General features: G+C 41.4%; 1 protein-coding gene across 2 annotated transcripts; it reads left to right on the top strand.

The window, feature by feature from the left end:
* The first annotated feature begins 1327 nt into the window (after window positions 1–1327).
* Window positions 1328–9770, top strand: LOC132526834 (histone-lysine N-methyltransferase SETMAR). 2 transcript variants are annotated; one of them, XM_060161319.1, is made up of 2 exons: window positions 1328–1479; window positions 8784–9770. In XM_060161319.1, the coding sequence occupies exons 1-2, from the start codon at window positions 1405–1407 to the stop codon at window positions 9621–9623; spliced, it is 915 nt and encodes a 304-aa protein (XP_060017302.1). In that variant the 5' UTR covers window positions 1328–1404; the 3' UTR covers window positions 9624–9770. The 2 variants fall into 2 exon arrangements, with proteins under 2 accessions (XP_060017302.1, XP_060017301.1); XM_060161318.1 differs by having other exon boundaries at window positions 1328–1521.
* Window positions 9771–13357: the final 3587 nt, after the last annotated feature.

The following is a 13357-nucleotide window of genomic DNA, read 5'->3' as shown; positions in this document are numbered from 1 at the left end:
GGTTCGTGCCCCGTCCGGGAAGATCCCACGTGCCGCGGAGCGGCTGGGCCCGTGAGCCATGACCGCTGAGCCTGCGCGTCCGGAGCCTGTGCTCCGCAAAGGGAGAGGCCACAACGGTGAGAGGCCCGCGTACCGCAAAAAAAAAAAGAGTTCAAGCAAGGAACAAGAGCCTGAGAGTGAGAAGAAATGAAAATGAAAAACATTATGAAAGTAGAATCAACAAGATTTGGCCAGGAAATTCTTGGCTACGGCACTCTAGGGAGAGGAAAGAATTCAGGAAAATGCTTTGGTGTGTTACTTTGGTAGCTCTGGAGATCATGGACAACTTATTCTCCTACATTATCTTAAAGGGGTAAAAGAAAGATGTGCAGAAGAATAAGTCAACTCAGGTCACTTTGAACTTAAGGTGCATATAAGACAGAAAATAGAAACCATAACCGCATATCCATCTCCAGCTGGGCTGGAGATGAAGACCTAATACTTCGTGATAGTATCTGAAGCCAGGGAGTGGATGCTATTACTGAGGAACCCAGAGAAGGTGAGAAAGGGGCCCGGGGCAGAAACCTGAGTGACACCCGCCCCCATTTCAGAGTCAGGCCCGAGAACGACAGGAGAGTGAGGACGGTCTGCGCAAGGCAAGCGCACCCAGGACGGGGGCCCACAAGCTGAGAGGAGAGACGGTTTCACATAGAAGCAGCAGAACAATCGGGTCATTGAGCTTTGGGAAGGCTGAAAATATTCCACTGGATTCAGCAATTTCGACGTTATCGGAATCCTTTGCGGGGCGGGTATCGGTTTCCTCAGAGCAGGGGAAGCCGAAAGGAAACAGGGATCCCAGTCTGGGAGCGCGCGGCGGACTCGACACACAGCCTTCCGACGCCCAGTCAGGCTATTCCGCCCCCGAACGCAAACACCATCACACACACCCCAGCTGCCCCACAAGTTCCAGGACTTCGGAGACCCGGGGGTGTTTTACCCCCTCAGCTTAGGGCGCGCCCCTGCCCCCGCGCCAGCTAGCTTCCAAACCCTCAGACACACGGACAAACGACCTCGCCTCGAAAGCCCTCCCTGGGCTCACAGGAAAAATTCAAGCACTTCATTGTGTGTTCCCAAAGCTTTGTCCATACCTTACAAGGTTTTGTATTATCTGTTGTGCACCTGGCTCGAAACAAAAACCGAGCCAGACCAAAAAAAGTCAAGGAACGCAGAGGGAGAGTCGAGGGAGGTGACGCCCTCACAGGCAAACTTCTGATAGGGGAGATAAAAACTACGACTCCCATGAGGCTGTGCGGCCCCGGGACCCGACTCCCAGCGCCCTCTGCGAGGTTCAAGAGAGTCTAGGTGGTAGACGCGTCGTGTCGGCGTAAAACGGCCGCTAAAGCCGTGCAGAACTGGCCCTGCGGGATGGCGGCCTCTGAGGAGGAGCCTGAGGCCTTGACGGAGCAGCTGGACGTCGCGCGCCGCCTGGAAAATTTGCCTGTGAGCGCGTGGCCCCCAGGGACAGAGCCAGAGCCCTTTCAGGTAGGGGGCGGGGCTCGGCCAGCCCAAGAGCTGCGCGCGGCCCCGGGGGCGTGGCCGGTACCCTTTTCTATGGAGGCGGAGCTAGGCGGTCACGAGGGCTGCGCGCGCAGCCCGGGAACGGGGCTGGCGCCCTTTCAGGTGGATTGCCGGGGTAAGTGGTAGCTGGGTTCAGTTCTCAATTACCCTACCTACTACGTGGTAGTGCTTCGATTGTTGTCTCCAAGTTTCTAGACCTTTTTTTTAACCCGATCGCACAGCTATCTGCTAGCGGGAAAAGCTCTTAAATAGTTCACAGGTTTCGGTCTTTTCCCATTAACCCTTCGCAATGACCTTTACATGTTCTTTTCTGCCCATAGACTGGCAGTTCCCTGAAGGCAAAACCAGAGGTCTCATGAGGTCCCTTGGAAAGAGCCGTGAGAACCTGGCTTTTTGTCCTGGTTCTGTCCCCAGAACTCGTTGAGATCCGGGGCAAATCAGTTGCCTCTCTGGTCTCAAATGTCTTGTTTGTAAGATAAGCCATGGGGCCCATTAACGGATCTTAGCCTAGTGTCATGATTAAAAACTTAGCTTCTAGAGTCATTTAGTTGAGGTTTCCCTCATGCTGTGAGCACTTTGGCAAATATAAATAGCCTCAGCTAAGCCTTAGAGTCCTCCCGTGTGCGATTAAAATAGTAATACCTCTCTCCGGATTGCTTCGAGAATTACAAGTAAAATACAGTTCCTGGTTTGCTGACAGAACTCAATAAATGTTAACTACTATTATTACCTCAAAGACCTTTGTGCTCCAACCTTCTCACCCCTTTGACCTTGGCCTGCAAGTTGCCTAAGGAACAAGGAATGACCAAAAAAAAAAAAAAAACAAGGATGTTGGTTGGAGTAGAAAGAGCCCTGGACTTGGAAGTAGGAGAGCTAGGTTCAGGGCTTAGCATCTTAGCCATGTCTCAGAGCCTGAGTTTCTTCATCTGCAAAATGAAAATAATTAAAGTTTTAGTGCCCTTGTCACACCCATTATTGATATCAAACCCTGTCTGTCCTTCCTAGGGTTATTTTGAAAATCAAGTAAGAGGACAGATTCAGCAGTTTTCAAAGAGTAGAGCAGGCTATTAATGTTAGAAATGGTTAGTTTTCCTCAAACTACATTAGGCAGTTTATCATTAATAATACAGGTGGCTAGCGCCATATTGAACACTGATCCCTAAAAGCTTATTGAAGACCAAACATTGCTGAATGCCTGGTCTAAAACACTGACATATGTTCTCTTTCTTCTAAAGATAATTGAGTGCCTATAATGTGCCTGGCACTGTGTTAAGCTAGGCATAGAAGATAAGGTGGTGCCAATATAATTCCTGCCCTTGAGCTTACAAGAGCATATGGAAAGCACTATATGGGGGGCAGAGGAAGCCTTGTGATTGATCCTTATACCTATAGTTGATGGGCATAAATGAAAATCAGGAGACTAAGACTCAATCCCACAGTGTTCTAGCTTCCTGGCTGTATGCACAGCTCTAGGTAGACTTAGAGTTACAAATAGAAGACAGGATCCATTCCTTAAGGAGCTTATAGTCTTACCAAGAAGATAAAACATGCTTGAAACATGTAAATAACAAGCTCAAAAGGGCCTTCAACTAGTTTGCTTCCATATATTCATGGAGCACAATACCAGTCTTACAAAAGGTCAAAACAGCTTGCTTGCCCCAAACCCTGCCTTCACAGGCATGTGCACACATAAGAATTAAGGCATGAAAAACTCAGAGTAAAAATAACTTTGTGTCTAGTTTGCCTTTGGGTCCTGTATGAAAAGGCAAAAAGAACATTCAAATGTTCAGATCGGAAACAAGCACATCATAATGCCATCGGGGTCAAAAGACAAGTAGAAAATAAACCGATTGATTTTCTTGAACTAAGAGTTGGATCTAGCCATTTTTCAGGTTTCTGAAACCAGCTTCAAATATCCTTTTTAAGGTCTCAACATGACCTTGACAAGAATTGTCTGGCTCACAGTCTCCTAATAGCTGCTTGGAGCAAAAACAAACTCATGGGGCTAGAGGCCAAGTACAAAGATTCTTGTAGCTGGTGTTTCAAAACAACCAAAAATGGAATGAAGATTTCCACAGCACTTCCTTAAAATTCAGAATTGAGGCCTAGATTTTAAGCCCAGAATATTGTGCAGTGTCATGTTTCAGTTTCTGGGGTTTTGGTACAGAATGTGACTCAGAAAAGTTAGTCTTCCAAGCAAAAATTATTAAGAGCTTCAATTAAGCAATCAAATAATATTTCCTGAGCCCCCTGCTCTGTGCCTAGTACTATGGATAGGAACCCAACCCCTATCACCACTCCATACCCCAAACCTCCTGACCATGCCTTTCCTTAAGACATTTGGTAGAAAGGTCGGACCTACCCACTTAGAGCCCAACAGTCTATGCCACTTAGATCCCAAAGTTCATACTATTAATAAGTGCAGGTCTACTTCAGATAAGGGAGAAGTTAATTGTAGCCAAGGAGGTACAATATAATTGCACTTTAACATGCTGTCCTCTGTTTACATTTTGGCTGCTTGGGTGACCATAGTTTATAAAAAAATTCTCAAGTTTTCTGTCACAAAATGTGAAGTCTCCATCCAGTTCTTCAAGGATCTGGTTTCTAGTGTATTTTGCACTGATCGTTTTGTATTTATTCTCAACTCTTACATGATCAATTTTGCACTTTGATACATACCAGGAAAAAGTAAAGCTTTTGTTATGACTACTGAAAAAATGATAAAAATCCCATTCTTCATGTCCTCCTTTGTATTTTTCTGAGTTGTTCTTTCTAAATCCCAGCATGTGCATACAATACACAATAAGGTAATATTTACTGATGATTGAAAGCAGTCTGTGCTGGGTCAACTCTCAGTTTCCCCCCATCAAGATGGATAAATAATGGAGGTAGGACTATAATCATATGGTTTTCCAAACATAATTTTGGTTTGAGTATGTTTAAACCTGAGAAGTTTAACTCCAAACCTATTTTTTTCACCACCCTACTAGACAGACTGCATAATGCATTATTGAACACTTAATGTGCCAGCCACTAGAGAAAGCTTTTTGCGTGGTTTCTCACATTTATTTCCTTCACAGAAACCTGTAAGAGAAATAGAAAGGGAATGTTTAGAGAGCTTAATGTGCCAGAAATACATGATGTTTTAAATATAAAATCTCGAAATAATATCTAGAAGAATTTAAGAAAGTTACTATTTTAAAAGTACAAAGTGGCCCACACAGAGTATAGTGTTATGTTCATTAAATTTCTTGAGAACCTTTCCCCCCTCAGATATAGGTAGTGTCCCTCTTTTATAGTTGCCAACGCATACTTTAGAAGTCACTCGCTGTAAGGTCACAGTGCTAATAAGATCCTAGTCCTGTATGTGTCTCCTCTAGGACATTCCATGTTCTGCATTAAGACGTTCTCCACTGCTTGCCCAGTGTTCAGGCCGCAGTCACAGTTTTCCTGGCTAGCCTCCTTCACGCTTTGCTCCATTCTCACCTCCCGGTTGGAGACCTCATTGCTCATTAGCCGTTTATATCTTTGACTAAATTTTCCAGCCATTTCCTGGAACCATTCTCAGCTTCCACCCTGGGTTTATTAGTCAAGACTCATTTGTTTGCAAGAAACGTAAATACAACACAAACTGACTCCGGCAAAAAAGGGAAGGAATTTCCTCATATAACAGCAAAGTCCGAGACTGTTAACTGTAGGCATCTCTGGATCCAGGAACTCTCAAGGTGTCATCAGATATTTCTCTCTACCACCTCCCTGCTTCGCACCCCTGCTCCCCTTTCCTGTGGTGGGCCACACACTCAGTAGGTCTTATGTGTGTGGTACAACTTGGGAATGCCTGATGGATACTCTGTAGTTTAGCAAACCCAGTGGAAAAAGAATGCCTCTTCCCTAATTTTTTCAGCAGGAGTCCCAGAACTATATTTCATTGACCTGGCTTATGTCCTGTGCCCATCCATGAACCAAAAATACTGTTGAAAAGAGCAAGCGATGTTCTGATTAGCCAGGTTTAGGGCCCACCCAACCTGAAGCCCCATGCAAACCATTAAGAGAAGAATGAGAAGGGTTTCCCTGGGAAGACTCAGGTTGCTTTCATCAGAAGAAGAATAGATGCTGCATAGATTTTAAAACATGTCCAGGATTTGATCTCTCCTTGGCTTAGGGTAAGCACAAAAACCCCTCAGGGTAACACCCTTTTTGGATCAGTTTGGTCCTGGGCTTTGTACCAGGGAGTAGGGTGCAGACTATGGAAAGAGTGTTACAAATGGGGAGTATTTAAGCTGATGCCAGCTGATTCCTAATTTGTAACACACTTAACATTAGCTTTCTGAAACGCAGAATTTAAGTTTATATGGCATATAAATATTTGAATAAAATGTCAGATTATTTCTGAAAAAAATAATTAACTTTTCAGTATGTAGATACCTGAAAAGATAGATGATTACATAATGATATGTTAAATCAGACCACAGTTTTCAAAAGACTATTCTTTAGTATAGCCATTTTTCTAAATCAGGTAAAATATCTTTTTGGAATGGTATTTAACCAACCTTTTTACGAAGGAGAAAGTGGAAACATATAGAGATAAAATGATTTGTGATTATTATTGGTATCAGGGTCAATGATTACATCGATCAAGGGGAAAAAAATATTCTCTTTAAACAGGAAGATTATCCAGAAGTCTCTATTATCCTTTGGACGGTGTTTGCAGCTCATTTGGAATCAGCTACCATTTGTAATCTAAGTCTCTAAAGGATCTGAGATTGTGCAAAAAGTTTAAATTGAAGAATTTTTAAAAATGTATCACCAGATTCTCCAAAATCTTATTTTAAATGTAAAAATAAAAGTAAAAATAAGCAAATAATAGTATTTTTTCCAGAAAGTATTTATCCATATGCAAATAAGTTCAACAAGGAATAATATGCTCTCCTGGTTAGAAAACTACAGTAAATCAGAGCTGATTTTAAAAGTGGTTATCTGCATCAAAAAATAAATAAATAAATCACCTTAGAGTTTAATGATTTCTATAGTACATTAAAATTTATGCACCTTTAAGAACAAATCAAGTGAAAAGAATTCTTCATGAAAAGTTTAACAAAGTGGTAGTAAAATCTTCATTTTACAAGCACTTCTTAAAATGTCTCAGTAAGCATTTCTAAGTTGACTCTTAAAGTCTGGAAGTAGATTCTGTAAAAGACAGCAGTCATTGAATTTGACTGATGGGGCATCTTTTTCTAAGCCATCCTTCATCCTTTTATGACATCTCTGCTAAGCTAAAGCTATAAGAACCGACACAAACAGGAGAAGCTATTTCCACTCTCCACCCCCAAATCACTTTTTAAGCAGTATTGGCCTTCTCCCCCTCCCCGACAGGTACGCCCACTCACCACCCTTTCACAGAAGGATGTCAATCCTTGCCCCCTAGCTCAGGGTTTTTTAAAGTATAGGATTTTGCACCTAACTGCATAGCTCCACCAAGGCCTCCACAGGGAGTATAACTACATGCTGCTCAATACTTCTTCTAAAAGTATTGACACAATGTTAATGGATAATTGACTGAAAGGCTAATAATTGACGTTCCTCTGGATATGCTAAATTCTGTCGACTGGTCTCTTGCAGAACTGCTCTTACTCACTTCATGTGGCAGGATGCCAACAGCCTTTATTGAGGGTCGGAATGAATGAAATGAAAAACAGCCCATGAAACTGCGTCCTGGAAAAGAATGGTTTAGACAGACTCATTTGTCAAATTTCTCTCCCATCTCCATACTAGAAACAGTCAATGCTTCTGAACAGTGAGATTATTCCTTACAGACAGTACAAGCCATACATCTAACCATATTTCCCTCTTTGCAGTGGTGGTTCTTGGGCAGAGCCAAATGTCCAGTCTACTTCTGCTGCACACTTAGTGTGTCGAAGCTCTCTCGACTTATTTTTCCCTTCACCTTACTTTCCTTACCTATTGTTCATTTATCTTCCCTCTTTGTAAGCTTCATTAAATCCTTTCTGGAACAAAACAAGTATAAATAAATGAATTGTTCTATACATGAAGAAATATGCTGGGCTCATGAGAGATACTGTAATCTTCAGGGTTTGAGAATATGCTTCATTCTGCCAGTGAGGAAATAACCAGAGGTCAGGTTTCACAGAGACACTTTAGACTTAAGACTTCTTTATCATAACATTTTATAAATGTAACATTTTGAAAATACAGGTACATGTAAAAGACAGAAAGTTTTTTGTATTCTCCCTTTCACACTTAATAAGAACAGGATTTCTTTACATGTACATAATATATCTACAATAAATTTCAATATCTATTAATATTATGTGACAATTTTTGGAATTATCTCTGCAAGTTTTTTGCCAAATTTCTGCTTTTAACTTTGTGAAGACTCAAATAGAACTATAAGGTAATAGCATTTTTTAAAAACATGAGAGAATAGGGGCTTCCCTGGTGGCGCGGTGGTTGGGAGTCTGCCTGCCGATGCAGGGGACACGGGTTCGTGCCCCGGTCCGGGAGGATCCCGCATGCCGCGGAGCGGCTGGGGCCGTGAGCCATGGCCGCTGAGCCTGCGCGTCCGGAGCCTGTGCTCCGCAGCGGGAGAGGCCACAGCAGTGAGAGGCCCGCGTACCACACAAAAAAAAAAAAAAAAAAAAAAAAAAAACATGAGAGAATATATAAGAATTCAGATAATCTTCAAATTTAAAAATTCTTTTAAAAAATCAATGGAAGACTCTCTCCCAAAGGCCATTTTTCATTGATTTATCATTTATGACTTTCTTATCCCCAAAAAGGATCTGAGGTAACTCACAATAAAAATACATATATGCATTTGTATTATCAGATAAATGTGAAAGAGATAAAAGCCAAGGAGAAAACACATAACTGCATTCAAAACCTAAATTCGGCACTGATTTTCCTGACACCTAAAGCTAACAGGGAAACAAAATGGATTACAGATTTTTCAATATCTGATAAGAGAAAAATACATAAATTTTTCCACTGCTTAAAAGGAAACCACCAAATTTTAAATCTAAAAATTAACCCTGGTTTTTAAATTGGAGAGAGATGTTTTCAGGCAATATTGTAATATATTGCATTTTGTCATTTTTGTTTCATTCTGTTTGTTGGAATTAGAAACTGTCTCAGCCAAAAGCTGCTTGAAATACAGATGAGATATATGACCTGCCGTGCTGACTTAACAGTATTTCTGTTTTTTGCAGTATACTCCTGATCATGTAGCCGGGCCTGGAGGAGACACTGATCCCACTCTGATAACCTTTCCCGGATGCGTTTGTCTCAAAACTCCCTGCCTCCCTGGAACTTGCTCCTGTCTCCGTCGTGAGAAGAACTATGATGATAATTTATGCCTCAGACACATAGGATCAGAAGCAAAGTGCGCTGAGCCAGTTTTCGAATGCAATGTCCTGTGTCAGTGCAGCGACCACTGCAGGAACAGAGTGGTCCAGCGGGGTCTGCAGTTCCACCTCCAGGTGTTCAAGACAGATCGCAAAGGCTGGGGACTTCGTACCTTGGACTTTATACCAAAAGGACGGTTTGTCTGTGAATATGCTGGCGAGGTTTTAGGATTCCCAGAAGTACAGAGAAGAATTCAGTTACAAACAATACACGATTCGAATTACATTATAGCCGTCAGGGAGCATGTTTATAATGGGCAGGTAATGGAAACGTTCATTGATCCTACCTCTATAGGAAATATTGGAAGATTCCTTAACCATTCTTGTGAGCCAAACCTATTGATGATTCCTGTCCGAGTCAACTCGATGGTACCAAAGTTGGCACTTTTTGCAGCCAAAGACATTGTGCCCGAAGAAGAGCTCTCTTATGACTATTCAGGAAGATTTCTTAATCTGCTGGATAGTGAAGACAAAGAAAGGTTGGATAATGGGAAGTTAAGGAAACCTTGTTATTGTGGTGCTGAATCATGTGCTGCGTTCCTGCCTTATGACAGCTCACTGTACTGCCCCTTAGAAAAGCCAAACACGAGTGAGGAAGGACAAGTAGAGCAGAAGCGTGTCTGGCCTCGCAGTGGACGAGAATGAGGAGGAATCGAGTGTGTTTGGCTCAGCCCTTCCTGGGTTCCCCTCTTACAAGCAGCTCACCCTCAGGGTCAGTCTCTGCTCTGTGGTAAGGAGCTTGCCCCTCACTGTAGGGGAGCCCAGTGGTTGTAACTTAGGAATGTGGCAGAGACTACAGATTGTCCAGCAACACTCTCTCTCCCCTTCTATCATAGAATTCTCAGTTTTTAGCTGGGTACATGACTGCCGAGAATGCTCACTTTTCCTAGTGAGATGTGGCTAAGGGACTATGTCATAGCTAGTGGGATATGAGGGAAAACGTTGTGCCCTTAAGTGGAGATATCCTTCCCTTATCCCACTCCTTTTTCTTCTTGGCTGGAATGTATACATGATACCTGGAGCTGAAGCATCCATGCCATACCCCAAAATAACCTTGGAGAAGGAAGCCACACATAGCAAATCAGCAAAATTGAAAGGAGTCTGGAGGCTGTACACTGTCCAACACTCTACCAGCCCTAGTCTGACACCTCTGGACTATTCGGTGAGAAACTGTGTCTTCGTCATTTATGCCACTGTTATTTTGAACTTTCTAGTACTAGCACCAAACCTAATCAGTGATCCAAGGAAACCCTGATGGCTGAATACCTAAACCTTCCTTTCCAGTCAATTTTATCAGTAATAAGGCTGGTATTTTCATTTCTGTATGACTCCAGCAGTTTATTTCTCATCTGTTTCTAAACATATCAAGGAAAAGGGCATGATTAATTATCACCTGCTAAAACCCTAATGATTATCACAAATAGTGAAAAATATAACCATGAGAATGACTTCCACGTATGACGAAAAGTCATAAAAGGAAACAAATTGTAAAATTTTTGCTATATACCTGCTGTACTTCAGGGCTTGTGAAGTTATGCTTCAAACAGCCTCACTTCATGTATTAACGACATGAAAATAACCCTGTCAACACCACCAAAGGTGATGGGAGCTTTATAATTCAATTTAAACTTCTGGAGAGGCAAAAATCTATTATTTCTTTTTCTAGTACATTTAGACCCTACCACCAGGAGACTCTGTGCTTTCAAAGTTATATCATAGGGACCCATGTTATATATAACACTCTACTCCTGTATGATATCATAAGTAGGATAGTTGTACATTTTAAGTGAATGAAATGTATGGTATGTGAATTATATCTCAATAAAACTGTTAAAATAATAACTATGTTAGGGTTTGCGTATTCACATAACATTATCAGGAATGGTTCCATGTGAATAGATGATAGTAGAGTACACATAAAATGCCCCAAACTACAAATGTGCAGTGTCTAAAACAGAATGAATTTTTCCTCCAAACTCATCATTTCTCCCTGCCAGCCTTCCTCTATAACTGATTTCTCTGAAGCAGTCCTGCTTTTTGTAAGGCAGCTTGTATCTCTCATTTTAAAATGGCCTTTCTCCTCCTCACAGGGGCTTCTAGTAACTGAGCTACTTAAGAGGCAATAAGGAAATGGTCAGAAGGAACATGAGTGGCTCACTGTTTGATGTTCCAGATACCCTTTCCTTCTTCCTTGTGCTCCGTATCTATTGAATATCACCGTCTGTGTATCAGAAATACTCCAGTTAGGACACGAGCAGCATCCTCCATCTTGATGTCTCTTCCAAGACAGAACTCACTGAATATAGACCCTTGGAGTTTTTTGTACTCACGCACAAGTTTATTCTTTTTTTTTTTTTTTTGCGGTACGCAGGCCTCTCACTGTTGTGGCCTCTCCCGTTGCAGAGCACAGGCTCCGGATGCGCAGGCTCAGCGGCCATGGCTCACGGGCCCAGCCGCTCCGCGGCATGTGGGATCCTCCCGGACCGGGGCATGAACCCGCGTCCGCTGCATCGGCAGACGGACTCTCAACCACTGTGCCACCAGGGAAGCCCCACAAGTTTATTCTTAAATAGCAATGTAGCCTGGAAATAAGATTCCTAAAGTAAGAGTTGAAGACTCTTCCAAGTCTTTTCTAGGTAGTGAGTTAACTGCATTTACTTAATTGCCATGTTCCTAAGAAAGTTGACACTTCTACTTTTGAGAGCAAACATTAAAAGATAAACTTCTGCTTGACTATTATCCTAATATAAAAATCATAACTTTTTTACAATTATAAATTAGTATAAAATTAGAATTTTAAAAGGTGTTATGTATCTTCATGGAATTAAAACATAAAAATGGCTCTGAAGTCAATTTCCACTGAATTCACTAAGAATGTGGAAACGTGTACCTTGGAAACTGTTTTGGCCCAAGAATAATAAAGATCATATTTGGAGGACAAAACTTTTCAAATCTTTTTTAAATTAATGTTTTTAAATTTAAAATTAATATTCACAAAATATCAGTGGCTGATAGATTTTGTTCTTGGCTAAATGGAAAATTTTGCCTTAATTGAAATGAATATTCAGAGATTATTTTTCTCCCTCCCTGTTTTCAATATTAAGCCCCAATACTGCCTAACTCTGAAGCATAAGGCAGGAGTGGATTAAGTACATCAACGGTAGACTAATTTGCATAGAACAGAGGATTTTATCTTAAACTCAGGAAGATCTCATTTAAAAAGGGGGAAAAAAATCTCCCAAAGTTGTTTTCATTCCCTTGAGTGTTCAAATAATGTTCTCTGTGTAACATATTCCTTATTACATATTCCTCTCCAGTGTGTTAGTGTTCAGCAAGTTACTGAACCTCTGACTGTGAATTCCCTTTTCTGGATACAGCATTTTTGGGAGAATCAAATAAGTTAACACTTGTAAAGCGTTTAAACAATGATGCAGCACTAAGACAGCTATAACCAAAAAGACAACTACAAGTGTTGACAAGGATGTGGAGAAATTAGAACCTTCGTATATTGCTGGTAGAGTTGTAAAATTGCACAAGTACTTTGTAAAGCCATTTGGTTAGTTCCTTAAAATGTTACACATAGAGTAACCACCTGTCCCAGTAACTCCATTCCTAGGTAATAGACCCAAGAGGAACGAAAACATGTCCCACCAAAAACTGTATGCAATCTTTATAGTGGCATTATTGGTAATAGCGAAAAAGTAGACACAACCCAAATGTCCACTGACTGATGAATGAATAAACAATATGTGGTATCCATATCACAGAGTATTATTCAACCAGGAAAAGGAGTGAAGTGCTGACACATGCCACAACATAGATAAACCTTGAAAATACTATGTTAAATGAAAGAAGCCAGACACAAACAGCCACAAACTGTATGATCCTATTTATATGAAATGTCCAAGAATAAGCAACTATAGACACATAAAGTAGATTAATGGTTGCCAAGGGCTGGTGGAGAGGGAGGTATAGGAAGTGATTGCTAATGGGTTCAGAGTTTCTTTTTAGGGTGAATATACTAAAACCCCTTTCAAGTGATGACTATCGTGTTACATGATTTATATCTCCATAAAGCTGTCATAAGAAAGTGAAACAAGAAGATACAGGTGTCTGTCACTTGGAAACTGGTAACCTGTAACTGTGAACGTTGCTCTCACGAATAAACACTCTCAGATCCCAAGGAAATTCTTCTCCACTTGCTTTATGTCCTCAAAACAAAACATGACCGCGTCTAAGGTTGTGATTTTTTTGTGGCTATCACCACTATCAGAGACAGACCAGTGAGATTTTTAACAGTAGGAGTGCTTAATTTGGTAAGAACATGGATGGATTAATTAGTCAGATCCTTCCTCTCAGACAGCATGAATGCAATTCTT

Source organism: Lagenorhynchus albirostris, chromosome 10, assembly GCF_949774975.1.
Source record: "Lagenorhynchus albirostris chromosome 10, mLagAlb1.1, whole genome shotgun sequence".
Lineage (NCBI taxonomy): Eukaryota > Metazoa > Chordata > Mammalia > Artiodactyla > Delphinidae > Lagenorhynchus > Lagenorhynchus albirostris.
The sequence above is the reverse complement of the archived record's forward strand: the minus strand, read 5'-3'. Positions and strand labels throughout refer to the sequence as shown.